Source organism: Hemiscyllium ocellatum, chromosome 1 (genome assembly GCF_020745735.1).
Source record: "Hemiscyllium ocellatum isolate sHemOce1 chromosome 1, sHemOce1.pat.X.cur, whole genome shotgun sequence".
Taxonomy (NCBI): Eukaryota; Metazoa; Chordata; class Chondrichthyes; order Orectolobiformes; family Hemiscylliidae; genus Hemiscyllium; species Hemiscyllium ocellatum.
In genome coordinates this window covers 36,858,904-36,879,743 of record NC_083401.1, presented here as the reverse complement: position 1 = coordinate 36,879,743, position 20,840 = coordinate 36,858,904, and the positions used below count along the sequence as shown (strand labels likewise).

General features: G+C 39.6%; 1 protein-coding gene across 2 annotated transcripts in view; it reads left to right on the top strand.

Moving 5' to 3' along the window:
- Positions 1-20,840, top strand: part of letm1 (leucine zipper-EF-hand containing transmembrane protein 1) — an 87,923-nt gene that overhangs the window by 55,198 nt on the left and 11,885 nt on the right. For both annotated transcript variants that reach the window (XM_060846486.1, XM_060846410.1), the window contains exons 7-10: positions 1,273-1,392; positions 2,373-2,504; positions 7,351-7,530; positions 9,917-10,072. In XM_060846486.1, coding sequence (XP_060702469.1) covers positions 1,273-1,392; positions 2,373-2,504; positions 7,351-7,530; positions 9,917-10,072 — 588 coding nt within the window. The remainder of the gene's footprint in view (positions 1-1,272; positions 1,393-2,372; positions 2,505-7,350; positions 7,531-9,916; positions 10,073-20,840) is intronic.

Here is a 20,840-nt window from a genome sequence, read left to right as displayed (position 1 = left end):
GGGCCGAAGGGCCTGTTCTGTGCTGTATTGTTCTATGTTCTATGTTCTATGGTTGCTGGCCCCAAAGTGTTCCCCCACTGACACCTCAGTCTCCTACCCTGCCTTATTTCCCAACAGTAGGTCAAGTTTTGCACTTTCTCTAGTAGGTACATCCACATACTGAATCAGAGAGTTTTCTTGTACACACTTAACCAATTCCTCTCCATCTAAACCCTTAACACAATGGCAGTCCCAGTCTGTGTTTGGAAAATTTAAATCCCCAACCATAACTTCAGATAGCTGAGACCTCCTTACAAGTTTGTTTCTCAATTTCCCTTTGACTATTAGGGGGTCTATAATACAATCCCAATCAGGTGATCATGTCTTTCTTATTTCTCAGTTCCACCCAAGTAACCTCCCTGGATGTATTTCTGGGGATATCCTCCCTCAGCACAGCTGTAATGCTATCCCTCATCAAAAATGCCATTCCCCTTCCTCTCTTGCCTCCATTTCTATCCTTCCTGTAGCATTTGTATTCTGGAACATTAAGCTGTCATTTTTAAGGTTTCTTGTTAATAGAATAGTTTTGAAAATCATTTTTGCTTATTGGTTAAGGGTAAGAGAGGTATACTATTGACCTGTAAAAGACTGTTTGATGTGAGCTTGCTTTTTTGTCCTTTAAAAGGCTGCATGTCCATGTTCTGTGATATAAAGCTAAGTGCAGGAGAACAGTGGTATATAGGTGTTGCACATTGGCGACCATTAAACAGAATGCATTTTGAATCCTCACTTGTTTTATCAAACAAAATTAAACATACTTTATGAAACTGAACTTAATTAATTGACTTCTGTGCATTAGCTTCACCTTGATGGACGACTTCTCAAATTAAAGTAGTCCAGGATCCAGATTTTATTTGAATAGAACAATCATAAATCTATGTTCTCAATTTAAATATAATTCATATTTTCAAGCGTGAGCATTCATCCAAGGATTTACTTGCTGGCTATCTCTCTCCTACTCATAAGCCCAAGGCGTTCTTGCTTGGGGAACCATCCATTCCGGTACCTATCATAAATTAATATTGTGGTTGAAAATGAAATATTGGCAAATAGTCAGCTACTCGGGTGGCGTCTGTGGAGACGGTGTTAATTTTTCAGGTTGATGAACGTTTATTCTAACACCTCCGCCCATTCTCTGTTGATTTACCTTTATGTTGCAGTTCAGTTGGATTTGTTTTGCTTGCTTTGGATGGTTTGTTTAAACTGGAAAATCTCAATCTGTTTTGCCTACAGTTGATTGCAACAGAAGGAGTAAATACACTGAATGTAAATGAGCTGCAGGCAGCTTGCCGGACCCGGGGAATGAGAGCACTAGGGGTGACTGAAGCACGCTTACAAGAGCAACTTAAGCAAGTAGGCAAATCATTGCTATTATTTTTAATTATCAGTAATGGTGTCATGACCTGTAACCCAAGACTGTGTTTTGAAAAAGTAACCAAAAATTAGCAATGTTAAATTTATCTAAACATGGATTTCACTGTCACGGTTACACCCCAGTTTCTTGAAGGGAAATCCTATACACCAATCCTGAATAGTAACTGAGTAAATGTTGAGAGTGTTTTTCTTTCATGCACTTGTGCCAGTTATCTACTGTACAATTTTCATAAAGGATGAAGTTACAACTATCTTGGGAAGCTTTGAGTAAGTGAAGAGGTCAGCTACTAAAATTGAAGAGGTCTATGAGGACCATATGCATAATAAGGAAGCTAAAGGAATATATTTTAAAAATATGCTGCGTGAGATTTACAAAAGGTAACTGGACTTGGAGAAAAATGGTTTTGAAAGAATCATCAAACAAGTGTTTGGCAAATTTACTCAAATAATTCTTAGAAGTTAGATTATCCTTAAGAGTAAGCCCCTTTCTCCCTGTGCCTGTTCAGAATCGAACTGTAGCTCAAAGGTTCACCTGAGAAATTAATGAGGCAAAGAGCTCTCACATATTTTAACACTAACCCATTCTGTATTGATTTTCAGCCTACATTTTTTAATCTGGCACCCACATAAAGAATGTTGTAAAATTTCATACTGTCAGTGTGTCAGTTATGCAGACACAATTTGCTCGCAATAATTTTAAAAGCTACTAGCACCCCTATAAGTAAAAATGAATTTGAACATACACAAAAACGTGGCCTTTTTATCTGAGTAGTAAGTAAATTTTGAAGTCCAAGAAGTCAATATTATACCACACTTTAATTGTTGAATTTTTACTCTTCGGTTAGACGTTTTTGAAGTATTTAGTTGAGAAGTGTACCAACTAACACACGAGTGTGTTCGTTTATTCTGCTTAAAATATTCTTGTGTTTTAACTAAAGCCTGCTGTCTTTTTCTTGCAGTGGTTGGAGCTCCATCTGAACCAGCAGATTCCAACATCACTCTTGCTTTTGTCCAGGGCTATGTTCCTTCCAGATACCCTTTCACCTGCTGATCAGCTTACAACAACTTTACAGACGTTGCCAGATAGTGTGGTAAGTGATTTGCCTATGTTAGAACTGCATATTTAAGCAATAGTTTAATACTAAATCTTCAAGTATTCTTTGTTTTTGTGCTTAAGAAGTGTTGGATGCAATTACATTTTAATCATCATTTTGTGCAGCGTTATGTTTTTGGCTGTTACTAATGTCAGGTGCTCTGTTTTCTTCCCACTACCCAAAGATTCCCTCCAACAAATTGCCCACCACTGACATCAGACTCACCGGTCTATAGTTCCCTGGCTTTTCCTCACCACCCTGCTTAAATAGTGGCACCACATTAGCCAACCTCAAGTCTTCTGGCACCTCACCTGTGACTATCGATGATACAAATATCTCAGCAAGAGGCCCAGTAATCATTTCCCTAACTTCCCACAGAGTTCTCGGGTACATCTGATCATGTCCTGAGGATTTATCCACTTTTATGCATTTCAAAAATTCCAGCACTTCCTCCTCTGTAGTATGGGCATTTTTCAAGATGTCACCATCTATTTCCCCACATTCTTTATCTTCCATGTCCTTCTCCACAGTAAACATCAGTAAACACTGATGCAGAATATTTGTTTGCTATGTCTCCCATCATTGAACTATTTCAAGTATATATTGACCCTTTTTAATCCTGTTCAGACAAGCTTAATCTGCATAGCAGAAATGCACAAATCAGTCCTCTGGCCCTTCAAAAGGCAATTCTAAAGATTCCTTTTTTTTAATTTGGAATTATGTGTTTGAAAAATACAGAGACCTGAAACTTCATCTTGAATGTGCTTTTCAAATCCACACATGTGCTGTTTGGCTGCATTGGTCATACTAAATTGCCCTTAGTGTTCAGGGTTAAATGCATTAGTCAGGGTCAATGTAGGGGAATGGGTCTGGGTGGGTTGCTTCTCGGAGGTCGGTGTGGACGTATTGGGCCGAATGGCCTCTTTCCGCACTGTAGGGATTCAAAGTCTTTTAAATTTTCTTTAACCAATGATGGTGATGTTCAGTTGACAGCCACTTCTTGACCTGCATTCCATACACTAAACTCCAAAAATAAAACCCATTGAATAAAAATATTCAATCCATTGTACCTGCGCTCATGGTTTGAAAGAGGGTATCTAGTTAGTCCCTCCTGTACAGTTTCCCTGTAGTTTTGTTAGTGTTCCCTTGGATATTAATCGAAATTGTTTTCTGGAAATTATTGATTTTACTTCCATTACCCCAACTGATGACTCTGTGCAATCTTCTATGCTATCGTAGCATTTAATACATTGTAGGTTGTTTCAAATTCCATGCAAATAATCCAACAAGATTAAAAGCAACATTAGCTGCATGGGTGTAAAATTGGCTAATGGACAGAAAGCAGAGGAGTGATGAACAGTTGTTTTGCAGATTCTGTGCAAGCATATAGTAGTGCTTCGGAGGGTCAGGAATCAGAATGCTTTTTTATATTTCAATTCTTTCTTCCTCTCATCTCTTGTTCTTTTTACCAGTGACCTTAAATTGGAGTCCTCTTGTTACTAATCATTTTGCCACTGGAAACAATTTCTCCTTATTTACTCTTTTACAACCTGACGTGATTTTGAGCACCCTGTCTAATCTCTCTGCACTATTTTTAAACTTTTAAGGAGAAAAATCCCAGTTTCTCCATTGTTTCCATGCAACTAAAGTATTTCAACCATGGTATAATTCGAGTAAGGTTCCTTTGCACCTTTGCTTTGATATTTTTACCATTTTAAGGTCAGAGGTGGCCATGTAATTCAGTATAGTCTTTTTAGTGAAGGTTTCACATCACTTTCTTACTTTTGCTTTTGCTGCCATGATTTTAAAAATGAAGGATCTCCGTTGTCTTTGCAAACTTTTCCCATTACCTTCAATGACTTCTTTACCAAAACCCAACAGTGTATCTCTTTGTGCATCGTGTTATATCATTTTATCGTTTCAATTTAGATGTTACTGGTAATATTGCTGAAAGAGTAATCTAGAGGCCCAGGCTAATTCTCTGGGGACATGGATTCAAATCCCACCATGGCAATTGGTAGAATTTGTTAAGTTAATGAATCTCTGATATAAAGCTAGTCATCAGTGGTGACAGTGAAGCATTAATTGATAGTGTAAAAGCTTATCTAATTATTTAATGCACTTTAGGAAAGGAAGTTAGCAATCCTTACTTGGTCTGGCCTTCATGTGACGCCATGTTGGAGAAATTTGGTTCATGCTTAATTGTGCTCTGAAATAGTCTATTAAGGTTGTGCTAAGAATTAGATTAGATTACTTCGTGTGGAAACAGGTCCTTCGGCTCAACAAGTCCATACCGACTCGCTGATGTGCAACCCACCCAGACCCCTACATTTACCCCTTTGCCTAACACTACGGGCAATTTAGCATGGCTGATTCACCTAACCTGCACATCTTTGGACTGTGGGAGGAAACCGGAGCACCCAGAAGAAACCCATGCAGATAGAGAGAGAACGTGCAAACTCCGCACAGCCAGTTGCCTGAGGCGGGAATTGAACCCAGGTCTTTGGTGCTGTGAGGCAGCAGTGCTAACCACTGTGCCACCATGCTGGTAATCACCTTGCCTTTGAAGTCTACGTCCCTTTAAATAATAAAAAAAATGGAGCTGCTTCTCATTCTCCCTCCTAAATTCCAACACGTTCCATTTCTCTGCAGGATTTTCTTTTTCTGTAATATCTGGCAATTTCATTGGTCTGTCAATGCAGTCCTGAAGTCTGTTGCTGCCATCCTGACTATCTGTTAGATCTGGGTCTTTTGTATTATCACCAAACTACTACGTTGTTCCCTCTTCGTGAAGTCCAAGTCATTAATACTATTGATGCAAGTGTATATAATTTCAAATAATAAGCTTGCAATCTCCGACTGTCGAGGAGGAAGAAAAAGACAGGAAATGAATGGGAACATCACGACCAGCAAGTTCTCCTCCCAGCCCCATGCTGTCATGAATTGGAACTGTACCAGTATTCATTCACAGTGGCTTGGTAAAATTCCTGGAACTCCCTTTTTGAACTGCATCATGCCTCACCACCCTTCCCCCACCCCCAATGGATTCCAGCAGCTCCAGAACGTAGCTTACCACTGCCTTCTGCGGCAATTAGGGATTGGCAATGAGCACTGACTTTGTCGGTGATGCCTGTGTCTGTGGATGAATAAGGAAATTTTTTTAAAAACTTTTGAAACTTTGCCAATTGCTCCAGTAATGATGGTTGATGACTAAATTGCATATTATTTTGTTCAAGCATGTTTATGACATGCCTATGGGATAAGTTGGACTTGAACTGGAATTTCTAGCCCAGAGATGTGGGCATTACCACTGTAACACAAGAATTTGAATTAATAGACTTTAGGAATTTTTAATAAAACTGTTCAGACACCTTTTGGAGGAATGGGGTTTTAATCCGCCTAGTGACATGTTGAGTATAACAGCAAGCCAGCTGTTTGTCTTTTGGAAATGTCAACAGGATTCTGCACCACGTGTGTGAGATATATATAAAAAAGAGCATTCTGATTCCTGACCCTCCAAAACACTACTATATGCTTGCGCACAATCTGCAAAGCAATTGTTCATCACTCCTCTGTTTTCTGTCCATTAGTCAATTTTACACCTGTCTGAGGATCTGTGTGTTGTCCCAGTCCAAGTAGTGTCCTTCTTTGTCTGTAATGTATAGAAACTAGTGATAATGGGTCATGTCTTTTGGTGGCCAGTTGGTGTTCATGTATCCTGGTGGCAAGTTTCCTGCTAGTTTGTCAGATGCAGTGTTTTTGCATGGTATCTTGTAAATGATGGTAGTTTTGCTGGTGGTATCTAATGGATCCTTTAAGTTCATTAGTCACTGTTTAAGTGTGTTGGTAGGTTTGTGGGCTACCATGATGCCAAGGGGTCTGAGTAGTCTGGAAGTAATTTCTGATATGTCTTTGATGTAAGGTAATGTGGCTATCATTTTTGGTTGCATTGTCTGTGCTTGTTTGGGTTTGTTCTGAGAAATTGGCAGATTGTATTCATTGGGTACCCGTTTTTCTTGAAAACACTGTATAGACATTTTTCTTCTGCTTTTTGTAGTTCTTGGGTGCTGCAATGTGATGAACCTCGTTGAAATGATGTCTTGATGCAACTCCATTTGTGGGTGTTGGGATGATTGCTTCTGAAGCTCTGAGTGGTGAATCTCTGGAATTCATTGCCACAGAAGGCTGTGGAGGCCAGGTCTTCGAGTACATTTAAGTCAGATAAGTTCTTGATTACCAAGGGGATTAAAGATTATGGGGAGAAAGCAGAAAAATAGGGTTGAATGGCAGAGCAGTCTTGATGGGCTGAAAGGCCTAATTTATGCTCCCATGTCTTAAGAGATGGAATGCTATCATTTTGTTTACAATCATGTGGAAACGATATGTTCAAACACTTAGCGGTATTAAGACAGCTCGATGTTGTAATTGAAGTATTTTGTCATTTTATATAAGCAGCCCAATCGGTACTGTTAGAAAGGAAGTGAGTTAGTTGGCTTTGATTTATGGATGCAAGGTCTTCACTGAACTGGACTGTCAAATTTGCATGTGTTGCTTGAGTAAATGGCAGACCTTGTTCATGACAGAAATTTTGTGAGGATGTAGATGCTTGTCTATCACAAAAAAAAATTGCTTGGTAAAATCAAAATGAACTTTGGATGAAATGAAACGCAAATCTGAAAGTAACATTTCATTTTTTACATGTAAAAGAGCTGAATGTGCTATGTTATTTGAAGCATTTTTGTCATCTTACCATTTCTGTTCTTAGTCCAAGCACAATCTGAAGCATCTAAGAGTGATGAGAGGGGCTGCCATCTGACTCCTTTCATCTGATCTTTTATTCCAGGCAAAGGAAGCGCAAGTCAAAGTAGCGGAAGTTGAATGTGATAAAGTGGATAATAAAGCTAAATTGGAAGCAACCTTAGAAGAAGAGGCAGCCATCAAGAGGGAGAACCAGGAGCGAGAGATGGAACGTATGGCAGAAGCTGCAGAAAAAGCTAAAGAAAGCTTACAGGTTGAAGCCAGCGTAAGTATTAAATTTATAGTCTTAACATACTTTGCATTTAGCATAATGTTGTGAATGAGGACTTCCCAGGTTTTCAACAATTCAAATTTAAACAGTATATGTTTTTGACAAGACTGATCAATTCTGAAATTACTCAAAAAGATGGCTACAATATGACAAAGTAGCTAGAATTCCATTATAAAGTTTAATTTACACGATGTATTTTAATTTAAGATCTCTTTGAGGGAGATGGTGCAGCACTAATGTCATTGCACTCCTAATAAAGTGGCTCAGACTCTGGGAAGGGGCATGGTTTAAAATCTCATCATGGCAGCTAGTGGAAATTAAATTTCAGTTTATCAATCTGGAAGATAAAACTAAACTAGAGTAAAACTAAAACTCGACTGACTCAGCAAGGAAAGAAAATCTTCCATCCTTACCTGGTCTGACGTACATGTAAATTAAGACCCATAGCAAAGTAGCTGACTGTTGGTTGTCTCCTATGTAAATCCACTAGGCCAATCGAGGCCATTTAGGGCTGAGCAACATTGCTAGCCAAGTCAGCAATATCCTATCTTCTGAAAGAATGAAGTTTTTAAAAACGTGTTTTTTCTGTCATGTGGAATTTTATATTTCAATGTGGACTTGATGGTAACACACAACACATTGGAGTCTAAGTTATTGACTTTTGAGCACAAGTTGTAGGTTAATGTTACAAAATGCTACTGAGGTGCTGTCTTTCAGATGTGATATTAAAACAAGGCCCCAATTGTCCTGCAATAGTTCCCATTACATTATTTGAAAACGCATGAGTTATTTGAGTCAAAACATGGAGACTGTTTCCATCTCCAAAAATGCTGATAGACTTTTGTGTATGTCCAGCAATTTGTTTTTATTTCAGCCTCAAATATCTGCAGTATTTTTCTATCGAGTTTTTCCCTGCTGTGTTCTGCCCGAAGTTTATCCCACAACAAGAAGCACTGAAACAAGCAATTATTCACTCCCATTGCGATCAAGAAAAATGTACATATCCAAAACTGAAGTATCAAACATAAATAAAAACCATAATGTGGAAGTGCCAATGTTGGACTAGGGTGGATAAAGTTAGAAGTCACAAGGCACCAAGTTATAGTCCAACAGTCTGACTTCACCTGACGAAGGAACAGCACTCTGAAAGCTCATAACTGAAAGCAATTTTATAAATACAAGGAGCAAAGTAAGTAAAATAATTAGGAAATTAGATTACAAGATGTGATGGCAGGTGAGCAATGGTGAATATTTGCTGAAGTTTTTAATATGAATGGAGATGGATGTAATGTCAGTCAACTGGACCGAGGGGTCTAATTCTGTGCTGTACATCTGACTCTGACTCAAATAGGCTGCTTTGTCCTGGATGATGTCTGTTTTCTCGTATTGAGCTGCTCCCATCCAGACATTTATCAAGTATTCTGACAAACTCATGACTTGCACCTTTGTAGTTGTTGGATAGACATCTTCTTCAGGGGGAATTCCTAGCCTCTCTGTTATTGTAGCTAGAATCTTTATAAGGCTGAGAGTGAGTTTGCTTCGTTGGCTATATAGCTGGTATAGCAGTGCGATGCCAAAAATGTGTGTTCACTTTCCACAATGGCTGAGATTACTGTGAAGGACTCACTTTCTCAACTGTTCCCCTTCCTGAGGCTTGGTAACCCTCAGGTTAAACCATCACATGACATCTCTTTCTAAAGAGCTAGCAGCAATGTTTGTTTTACCTTTACCTATTCGTAAATCAGGTTAAGTTCAGTTACTGGCCAAGGATATTAATGGTTGGGAGATTTGGCAACAATAATGCCATTCACTGTCAACAGAAAGTGGATAGATTGCCTGATTGTAGGAAATTATATGTTTTGCATGAATGTTAGTTAATTCTTCGCACAAGCTTAAATGTTATCCAGGTCTTCCATTTGCAAATTGTTTCAGTATCTGAGGAGTAGCAAATGATACTGAACAGTGTAAACCTCAACAACCATCCCCACACCTGACTTTGATGAACTTTGAGGCAGCTGGAGATGGTTTGGCCTTGCACATTACCCAGAGGGACTCCTGTGACATTCTTTGGAGTGGTGATTGGCCTCTAGCAAATACAACCATCTTCCTTTGTAATTGGCATGGCTCCAACCAGTGGAAAACTTTCCCTTAATTTTTATTGACTTCAACTTTGATAGCCTTCTTACTACCATACTTATCAAATGCTGTGGCAGTCAATGTCACCTCAGCTTTAGAATTAGCTCTTTTTGTCTTTGCTTGAACCAAGATACTGGAGGTCTGGAATTGAGTGACAATAGTGACTGAAATGCCGAATTACAAATATTCAGGCTTCCATGAATAGATAAATACATGTGCTATTTCTCTTGATTTTCTATCACAGAAGGAAATAGAGTCAGCAGTGGATCTGGAAGCAGCAGTTGTCAGCGTAAAGCAAAGCCAGAATACTGTCGATGCAGAGCAGGAATTGGCTAATGTAGACTTGACAATGCATTCTGAGACCTTGAAAGATCCAGCCCCTGTGTTAGAAGGAATTAAGGTAGGTTTTAATGTCAAGGTTGTTTATCTTTTTTACATTTGCTTTGGTGCTTTTAAAGGTGTGTCAACATAGTGTCCTAGTAACAATTTAGTTTGTTTTCCGATCTGAAATCTCTCAAGCTGTGTTGGCATAAAATCTATGAAGTTAGTTTAACAAGCAATCCCTTCATTTCATATAATATTTCAAAGCACAAATATGCCAAGTATAATCAGCAACTGTGTCATGAATGTCTCTGGGCTTAGCTGCACAATGATCCTTTTCTTTACCGAGTTTACGGAAACATGATCTATATGGACTTCAGTAAGGCGTGCGACAAGGTTCCCCATGGGAGATTGGTTAGTAAGGTTAGATATCCCAGAATACAGGGAGAACTATCCATTTGGATACAAAACTGGCTCAAAAGTAGAAGACGGATGGTGATGGTTGTTTTTCAGATTGGAGGCCTGTGACCAATGGAGTGCCACAAGGATCAGTGCTGGGTCCACTACTTTTCCTCATTTATATACGTGATTTGGATGTGAGCAAAAGAAGTATAGTTAGTAAGTTTGTCGATGACATCAAAATTGGAGGACAGCGAAGAAGGTTACCTCTCATTACAGCGGGACATGATTAGATGGGCCAGTGGACTGGGGAATGGCAGATGGAGTTTAATGTGGATACATGCGAGGTGCTGCATTTTGGGAAAGCAAATCTTAGCAGGGCATATACACTTAATGGTAAGGTCCCAGGGAGCGTTGCAGAACAAAGAGACCTTGGAGTGCAGGTTCATAGTTCCTTGAAAGTGGAGTCACAGGTAGATAGGATAGTGAAGAAGACGTTTGGTATGCTTTCCTTTATTGGTCAGAGTACTGAGCACAGGAGTTGGGAGGTCATGCTATGGCTGGACAGGACATTGTTTAGGCCTCTTTTGGAATATTGCGGTGCAGACCTGGTCTCTTTCCTATTGGAAAGATGTGAAACTTGCAAGGGTTCAGAAAAGATTTACGAGGCTGTTGCCAGGGTTGGAGGGTTTGAGGTATAGCGAGAGGTTAATTAGACTAGGGCTGTTTTCCCTGGAGTGTCAGAGGCTGAGGGGTGACCGTATACAGATTTATAAAATCACGAGGGACATGGATAGGATAAGTAGACAAAGTCTTTTCCCTGGGGTGTGGGAGTCCAGAATAGAGGATATAGGTTTAGAGTGAGGGGGGAAAGATATAAAAGAAACCTAAGGGGCAACCTTTTCACGCAGAAGCTGGTACGTGTATGGAATGAGCTGCCAGAGTAAGTGGTGGAGGCTGGTACAATTGCAACATTTAAAAGACATCTGAGTGGGTGTATATGAATAGGAAGGGTTTGGAAGGAAGTGGGCCAGATTCTGGCAAGTGGGACTAGATGAGGTTGGAATATCTGGTTGGCATGGATGGGTTGGACTGCAGGGCCTGTTTCCGTGCTATACATCTCTGACTCCATAATTTTTCTCTTTTATCCAAGTTCGATTGTTGCCCCAACTAAGTTAACGAGAGTGTTTTAATTATGCTTTAACTATATAAAGTACAAAGTAAATGCTGTTCTTCTTTTCTGAAAATAAAATTGAACAAGGCTACACAAGTTTTTTAAGTTTCTTGGTGTAAGTTTTGGAATTAAAAGGCATTTGGTATTATCGTAGATATGTTACTAGACTAGTAATACAGCAGACTGGGCTAATGCCTTGTGGGAAAAGTTCAAACCACAATGCAATTACTGTTGAAATTATAATGTGATTAATAAATTTGAAATGAAATGCTTTTTTTTTAGTACAGGTAGATAGCCCTTTAGCCAAAATCCAGAAAGCTCCAAAGTCTGAAGTTTTTTTTTGTGAAGTTTTTTGTTCTTATTAACAAGGTTGTATAACCTGCAAACAATTAACCCAACACTACACCCACTCAATGCGTGTCACTCTGATGCAACATGGGGGGGTGACCCAGCACTGGCAGGCCTCAATTCAGTTTCAGGGCCCGTTTTACTCTCAGTATGTCTGTTCTTCGGGAAGATTTTTAAAAATTTCACCATTAAACTGTCACTTATTCTGAAATTTGAAAAATTATAAATTCCGAAAACCAGCTGGTCCTTTGGATTAAGGATTGTGCACTAGTACTGGCGACTATGAAAACTATTATTTATTTTAAAAACTAGGCTAGCCTACTAATGTCCTTGAAGAATGGAAACCTGCCATTATAACATGATCTACCCTATCTGTGACTCCACAATCAGAGCTAGCTGCTGAACTCTTAATCTGACTTCCAAACCAGCCTGACAGATCACTGGATCATATTGGACTGCTGCAGAAAACTCAACTTTTTTAACAATAAAAATAGGCGGACCATCTGGCATTACTTTGGAAATGACAAAATGCACAATCTGTTAATTGACCTCACCATTCTTTTTGCCAAAAATTGCCAAGCTAACTTCGCCAAATTCTAGACTTCTAGACCCATTGTGATGAGGCTGTGTCTTTAAGAGGTTGTTTTAAAGAACAAAGAAAATTTACAGCCCAGGAACAGGTCCTTCGGTCCACCAAGCCTGAGCCGATCCAAATGTACTGCCTAAACCTGTCGGTCAATTCCTAAGCATTTGTAACCCTTTGCTCCTCACCTATTCATGCATCTGTCTAGACACATCTTAAATGAATCTACTGTACCTGCCTCTACCAGCTCTGCTGGCAACGAGTTCCAAATGCCCACCGCCCTCTGTATAAAGTACTTGCCGCGTGTATCCCCCTTAAACTTTCCACCTCTCACCTTGAAAGCATGACCTCTCGTTATTGAATCTTCAACCTAGGAAAAAGCTTGTCTCTGTCTTGATGATTTTGTAAGCCTCAATCAGGTTCCCCCCCATCTCCTTTTTTCTCGTGAAAATAAACCTAACCTACTCGACCTCTCTTCATAGCTTGCACCTTCCATACCAGGCAACATCTTTGTAAATCTTCTCTGCACCCTCTCCAAAGCTTCCACATCCTTTTGGTAATGTGGTGACCAGAACTGTATACAGTATTCTAAATGTGGCCGAACCAATGTCTTGTACAATTTTAACATGACTTGCAAGCTCTTATACTCCGTCCAATGAAGGCAAGCATACTATATGTCTTCTTGACCCTCTATCCACCTGTGCAGCAACCTTCAGGGTACAATGGACCTGCACTCTCTGCCCATCAACCTTTCCCAAGGCTCTTCCATTCATTGTATAATTCACTCCAGAATTAGACTTGCCTAAATGCATCACCTCACATTTGTCTGGATTGAAAGCCTGCCATTTTTCCGCCCAACTCTCCAGTCTATCTATATCCTCCTGTATTCTCTAACAGTCCCTTATGCTTTCTGCTACTCTTAACAATCTTTGTGTCATCTGCAAACTTGCTGATCATACCAACAGTGTCCTCTTCTCGATCATTTATGTATGTTACAACAACAGTGACCCCAATTCTGGTCCCTGTGGAACACCACTGGTCACCTTTCTCCATTTCGTGAAACTCCCTTCAACTACTACTACTACTACTGTCTTCTGTTGCTCAACCAGTTCTTTATCCACCTAGCTAAAACACCCTGCACACCATGTGACTTCACTTTCTCCATTAGTCTACAATGGGGAACCTTATCAAACGCCTTACTAAGGTCCATGTTTTTGACATCAACAGCCCTTCCTTTATCTAACAACTTGGTCACTTCCTCGAAGAACTCTATTAAGTTGGTACGGCATGATCTCCCCCTCACAAAACCATGTTGCCTCTCATTGATAAGCTCATTCTTTTCTAAATATAAATAGATCCTATCTCTCAGCACCCTCTCCAGCAGCTTCCCACCGCCGACGTTAGGCTTACAGTTTGCAGTTTCCCGGAATATCCCTACTACCCTCCTTGTACAGCGGGACAACATGAGCAACCTTCCAGTCCTCCGGCATCTCACCTGTATTTAAGGATGCCACAAAGATATCTGACAGGGCCCCAGCTATTTCCTCTCCCACCTCCCTCAGGAAGCTGGGATAGATCCCATCCAGTCCTGGGGATTTGTCCACCTTAATAACCTCTAGCATACCCAACACATCTTCCCTACTTATGCCAATGTGATCCAGACTAATCAAACTTCTATCTCCAATCTCACGATTCATCATGTTCCTCTCCTCAGTGAACACTGACGCAAAGTAATCATTCAGAATCTCACCCATTCTCTCAGATTCGGCGCACAGCCTTCCTTCGTTATCTTTTAGTGGACCAATCCTTTTTCTAGTTACCCGCTTGTTGCTTATGTAACAATAAAATGCTTTGGGATTTTCCTTAATTCTGTTTGCTAAAGCTATTACATGACCCCTTTTAGCCCGCTTGAGTCCTTGTTTAAGCCTTGTCCTACTCTTCGGATATTCCTCCAGGGCCCGTTCTGTTCTTAGCTGCCTATACCTTATGTATGCTTCCTTTTTCTTTTTTCAGAGAGAGGTTGTAAGGCAGAGGTATTAAGCAACCTACCACAGGGACAATCTGCCAGGGACCCAGGTTTGAATCCAGCCTCTAACAACTGTCTGTGTGCAGTTTGCACATTTTCTCAGTGTCTGCGTGGGTTTCCTCTGGGTGCTGCAGTTTCCTCCCACAGTCCAAAGATGTGCAGGTTAGGTGAATTAGCAATGCCAAATTGCCCATCGTGTTCAGGGATCTGTGGGCTAGGTGTATTAGTCAGGGGAAATGTAGAGTGTTAGGAGTAGGGGATTGGGCCTGGGTGGATCCTCTTCGGTGGGTCGGTGTGGACTTGTTAGACCAAATGGCCTGTTTGCACATAGAATACACAATGTAAAACCACTAAAGTGAACAGTTTGAGGTCTTGGGTTTTTTTAAGCTGGAACAATGGAGACAGCCTGGTTGGGTATGGTCAGCTCTCACAGACCAGGTTATCTATTTTTTTTTAGCTTGTAGTGTTAGCTTTAAGCACTTGCTGTTGTGGGCTTGAAGAAGTAGAAACTATCTTTGCTGTCTCTCAGTTACAGCTAGAAGCTGGGGTTTCTCTCTGCTGCTGGGTTACTTGTGAGAAAAGTCAGTTTTTCAGAATTTGCCTTTTTGCCAAAGTATGTATTTATGTGATGTTACAATATTGGAACAGTTAATTGGTAATAGTTACTGTATTTATTATTCTAAGTTTCCAACAGTTATTCAAAATTCCTCTTTTCTTTGGTTATATTTTAACAACAGTGTTTACATAAATTGTTTTTCTTAATGTGGAGTAGTTTGACCAGTTGAATTGCATCTGGAACACAGCACATCACATCTGCCTTTGAAATAAGAAAAAGTTAGGGTATAGGCTACCTTTCAAAAATATTTTGATGGGGTCTGGTCAGTAATACCGTGCAGAGATGAAATGAAATAACATTAAACTTAATTTTAAAGAAGAACCTATTGCAGGTCATATTGTAAAATAAAATTGCACTCCTAAAACCCCACTTAATGCATTTGCATTTCTTCAACTGTGTAATATCTTTATAACCATAAACATTTTCATTTAAGTGTGCCCCTTTTCACATCAAGCACAGTGACAACATCCCACTTCAGAGTCTATAACCACTTGGTGTTGTCAAACTAAAATCAGTCATTCTATAATCCAGTCATAGAGATGTACAGCACGGAAACGGACCCTTCGGTCCAACTCATCCATGCCGACCAGATATCCCAACCCAGTCTATTCCCACCTGCCAGCACCTGGCCCATATCCCCCCAAACCCTTCCTATTCATATACCCATCCAGATGCTTCCTAAGTGTTGCAATTGTATCAGCCTCCACCACTTCCTCTGGTAGCTCATTCCATACACGCACCACTCTCTGCGTGACAACCTTGCCCCTTAGGTCTCTCTTATATCTTTCCTCTCTCACCCTAAACCTATGCCCTCTAATTCTGGACTCCCCCTCCCCAGGGAAAAGAATTTGTCTATTTATCCTATCCATGCCCCTCATGATTTTGTAAACCTCTAACTTTTATCTAGGCTGAATGAAGTTACAAGCGATGATTTTGATTTTAAATTGCAGACATTGTTTCAAAGATTTAAAAGGTAGCATTTGTAAGTCTCTTGTCAGGTTGTTTTGATTCTTCTGTTGTTTTGACAGTTACCTTTGAGCAGTTTGGATAAGAGATTTTGACAGTCTGTTGAGCATTCCAATGAGCTTGATATTTCATAACTTTATGCACTTTTTAAATACCTACTTGTAACAATTTCAAAAGGCATTTTTGCCTTTTTCAACGATGATCTGTGACTGTAATCAAAGAGGCACCTTGCCTCTATGTATTCTACCCAAAAGAAAATGTACAAGGTTCAGACTTTTATCATATTGACGCTGCACACTAAAGGTTTCATATTCTTCGGCTACTGCAATTCAGCTTGAGTAGAGGCAGCTGATGATGTAAGTAGTCAAGTGCTTCAATGATCTATACATTTGTGAGATGTGTCCAGTTCCCATGAAAATGGGGAAATTCCATATGAAGGAATGGGACTTGAGTTTGGGTTCACCTTTCCTTTTTTCCACAACTGAGAAGTTTTCCATGATAGTGGAAACACATTCCACAGTAATACTTCATGAATCATTTCTCATCTCATGTCATAGATTCCTCAGAGTGTGTGGTCTGCAAGTCCTCGATATTGACCTTGGAGACAAGACTTTGAAATCTCATGGCATCAAGTCAAACATCAGCATGTAACTTTGTGCTGGTTGTATATTTATGTAAATCCTTGCAGCTCATAAGTCAATATTTCACTTTGAAAATTTTACACAAAAAAACGGATGTAAAGGATCACACAAGGATAAGATCGGATCAAACCCTGCTGCATCCAGTATTCATAGCTGCTTAAGTACAATTAAACAGCTAATTGAAGGTGAATTATGAATCATGCTCATCAAAGATGGCAGGGGCAACACCATTTGCTATGTTGCATTTCTTAAATCACCACAAAGACTGCACTTCAGACATACTGAGTTGACTGTAAAGTGTTTTGGGACCTCCAATCGTCATGGAAGGTAGTACTTGAAAGCAAGGTTTTTTTTAAACTTATTTTCTATTTGCAATATAATAGGATATTAGTGAGAGCTTTTGTTTCTGATACATTAATGACCATTGTCTGAAAACATGTCATGCTGAATTTGAAAGGATCAATTCTGGATCCCTGCATCATGTCTTATGCACAAAACACACAATAAATCAGCTTAAATTATTATCTGATCAGTTTATTCTCAAACGTCAACACCGTGTTAGCTGTTGTTGACCGTGCCATCAAGCACTTAGACAGCAGTCACATACTCGATGGTATCCAGTTTGGGTCTACTCAGCTGCTGATCTCATTACAGCCATGGTTCAAACATGGACAGAATCTGAATTCCCAAGGTGAAGTGAGAATGACTACCCTTGATGTCAAGGCAATAGTTGATTATGTAGTAATCAAGCCCTAGCAAAACTGGAGTCATTGTGAATTGAGGGGAAAATATGTTGGTTTGAGCCATACCTGGGACAAAGGCAGGTGACTTCCAAAAATTGGTATCAATTATCTGTCATCATGGAGAGTTCCTCATAGTGATGTCCTATGGTTATGTCCACTGCCCAACCATTAATTCATGACCTTTCCTCTCATATAAGGTCAGAAATTGGGATATTTGCTGACTTCACAGTTGCTATTTGTAACTCTTCAAATACTGAAACTGTCTCCATCCAAATGTGGAAAAACCTGGATAATATTCACATTGTGCCATAGAAGTGTCAGATAATGACTATTTCCAACAAAAGAGCCCAACCATCTCTCCTTGATGTTCAGTGACATTACCATAGTTGAATCTGTCACGATCCACATCCTAACAGTTACCATTGACCAGAAGTTGAACTCGACCAGCTGCATAGATGGTGTATAAAAGCAGAAAGAACTGCAGATGCTATAAATCAGAGACAAATTAAAAAATTGTGGGCTGGCAGCATCTGTAGATGGAAATCAGAGTTAATGTTTCAGGTTGAGTGATCCTTCCTCAGAACTTAGACCTGCTGAGCTTTTCTAGCAATTTCTTGTTTTTTTATTATTATGCAAAGATGCTGTGACTACAAAAGTAGATCAGAGACCCGGAATTCTGCAGCAATTAACTCTCCTAAGTACTCAAAGCCTGTCCAACATCTACAAGGTACAATTCAGAAGTTTTAATGGAACACTTTCTACATGCCTGGATTAGTACAGCTCCCACAACACATTAGAAGCTTGATGCCAATCAGGACAAAGCATCCTATTTGATTGGCACCATTTTTTGACATTCGCACTCTCTGTATGAATCCGCAATGGCGGCAATACGTACCATCTGCCAGATACACAGGAACAACTGACGTCTGAGGCAGCATCTTCAAAACCTACTACCTCTAACAACTAGAAATTCAAAAGCTTCAGAGGGCAGCTCTGCCACATGTAAGTTCCTCTCCAAGCCCCACGCCATCCTGACTTGGAACCATATTGCTATTCTTCTGTTGGGGGGTGAAAATCTGAGTGTTGATTGTGACCAGCATTAAGTGTGTTTTCAGCACGTGGCAACAGGCATTCAAGGCACCTCACCACGACCTCCTCGAGACAATTTGGGATGGACAGTGAATGCTGACCTGGCCATGTTTACATTCATCCTCAAAATTAATTTTTTTAAAAATGCATGTCACAATGTTTGCGTTTACTGCTCCCATTTACTGAGAGCAGTTTTGGCCCCCATATTTAAGGAAAGATATCTTTTATTGGAAGGCAGTTCATAGAAGGTTCATGAGAATGATCCTCAGTATGGAGGATTGTCTTATGAGCCAAGGCTGAACAGATTTGGACTCTACTTATTGGAATTTAGAAGAATGAGAGGTGATCTCATTGAAACATAGGATTCTTAAGGGACATGACAGGGCAAATGCTGAGAGGACATTTCTCTTCATGGGACAGTCTCATCAGAGTGTACAGTCTCAGAAAAGGAGGTACCAATTTAAGACTGAGATGATGGATTTTTTTTTTCTTTGAGGATTGTTGGTCTTTGGAACTCCTTGCCAAAGAGAGCTCTGGGGTCGAGTCCTTGACTATATTTAAGGTTGAAAGAGATCCATCCTTGATCAGTAAGAGTATCGAGGGTTATGGGTAAAGGGCAGGAAAATGAATATGAGGAATGTCACATCAGCCATGGTCCTACTAAATGGCTGAGTAACATCAAGACACTGAAGAGTCTATTCTTGTTCATATTTCTTATGGTCTTATCATCTATGATGCCCAGATGCATTTCGTGCTCATAAGCATACAAAGCACCGTCTGTCTGTAACTGTCTGTTACAGCTGATTTATCAGCCGCATGAGTAAATCCCTGGATGTTCAGAGGATGTGGTCTTATGAAATAGATGGAATTACAGAGGTGTCATCAACCACAGATGTGTCACAGCCTGTTTTCTTCTTTCAATCATTTCATGCATGCACCAGCTAAGTCATTGAGAGAAGTAGTCATTAGACAGGTGAGCACAACGATTCCATGACTGGACCTTGACCAAAAGGAGTGAGTGAAAGCAAAAGATTCTGTTTTTCGGTCACCAATGCTAAGTGGTGAATGAGCCTGTAGAAGGCTTTGCTTTGAGAGGGTTATGTTTAAGGCACTGGCTTTTACTGTTAAAGCATGTGGCAGGAGTCAAAACCAGAAGAATCCAAGTTCCAAGAATGTTTTACTAAGAAATCACACAACTTTTAACAGTCAATTGTTACAAGTAAATTGAAAACTTGACTGAAAAGTTTGCACAATACCAAGAAGTTCTTAAATATTTGAAAAGTCTTTCCCATGCATTTGTTACGCCTATTTTATGTATATCAAACACTCTGATGACCTAAATTGTTTCCAGAAAATACCTTTGATAAATAATATACTTTCATGCTTTGACATAATATTTAATTAGCAGAAAAACCATCACAAGTGAAAAGTTTTGGTTGCATAGCATTCCTATTTGGCCATGTATTTTCAGTTCTCATTGCAGTGCAACAGTAGCACCAGAAACTATAATAATAGATGTGAGGAATTTATTGGCATTGAGCAAATAATGAGTCATTTTAGCCACTTTCCTCATTTGTTTTTCCATGCTGTCAAAGTTTGAGAAATGGCAAAGATATCTGTGCATCAAGGTTGGGTGTATATCTCTGTATTTTTGGTATTTTGGTATACGTATATGTGCAAATTTGCTTATGTAATCCACTTATGCCTAAACTGTTTTCTAAACTAATCTGCTTTTCATAATTTTAGCACTGATATTTTTCCCAGTACAAAATACTGTGTGGATAGCCTTACTGTAGTTATCTACTAAAAGCTTCTTTGTCACTACATGTAGAGATGCTAAACAGCTATCTTGCTTATTTGTGTTCTTTAATTTGTACTGCCTCTTCGGTGACATGGCTGACATGAGGATTGCTCTGTGTGAGAGATTTGAATACTCCATAACACAACGTGCAATAATTTGAAAAGCAATAGAATATCAGAATACAAAAAGATGCAAGTTATGCTACAGTTACACATGGGTCAAGTCACACTACATGTCAAGTACTGCATACGGTTTTAGGTACTGCACTTCAGGTGCACAGTGGAATACTTCTTGCTTCTCCAGATTTTTCTAGTAATCTCTGCTTTGTTTGTGGCATATTCACTAATGTTTACCCCCTTGATTCCTTTTAGTAAGTTTTTTGTAAACTTCCAAACAGTCACCTCTGCAGTTGAAATGTCTTGATTTATTTAAACCATTCTTCATGTCTTGCTGTGAAAATA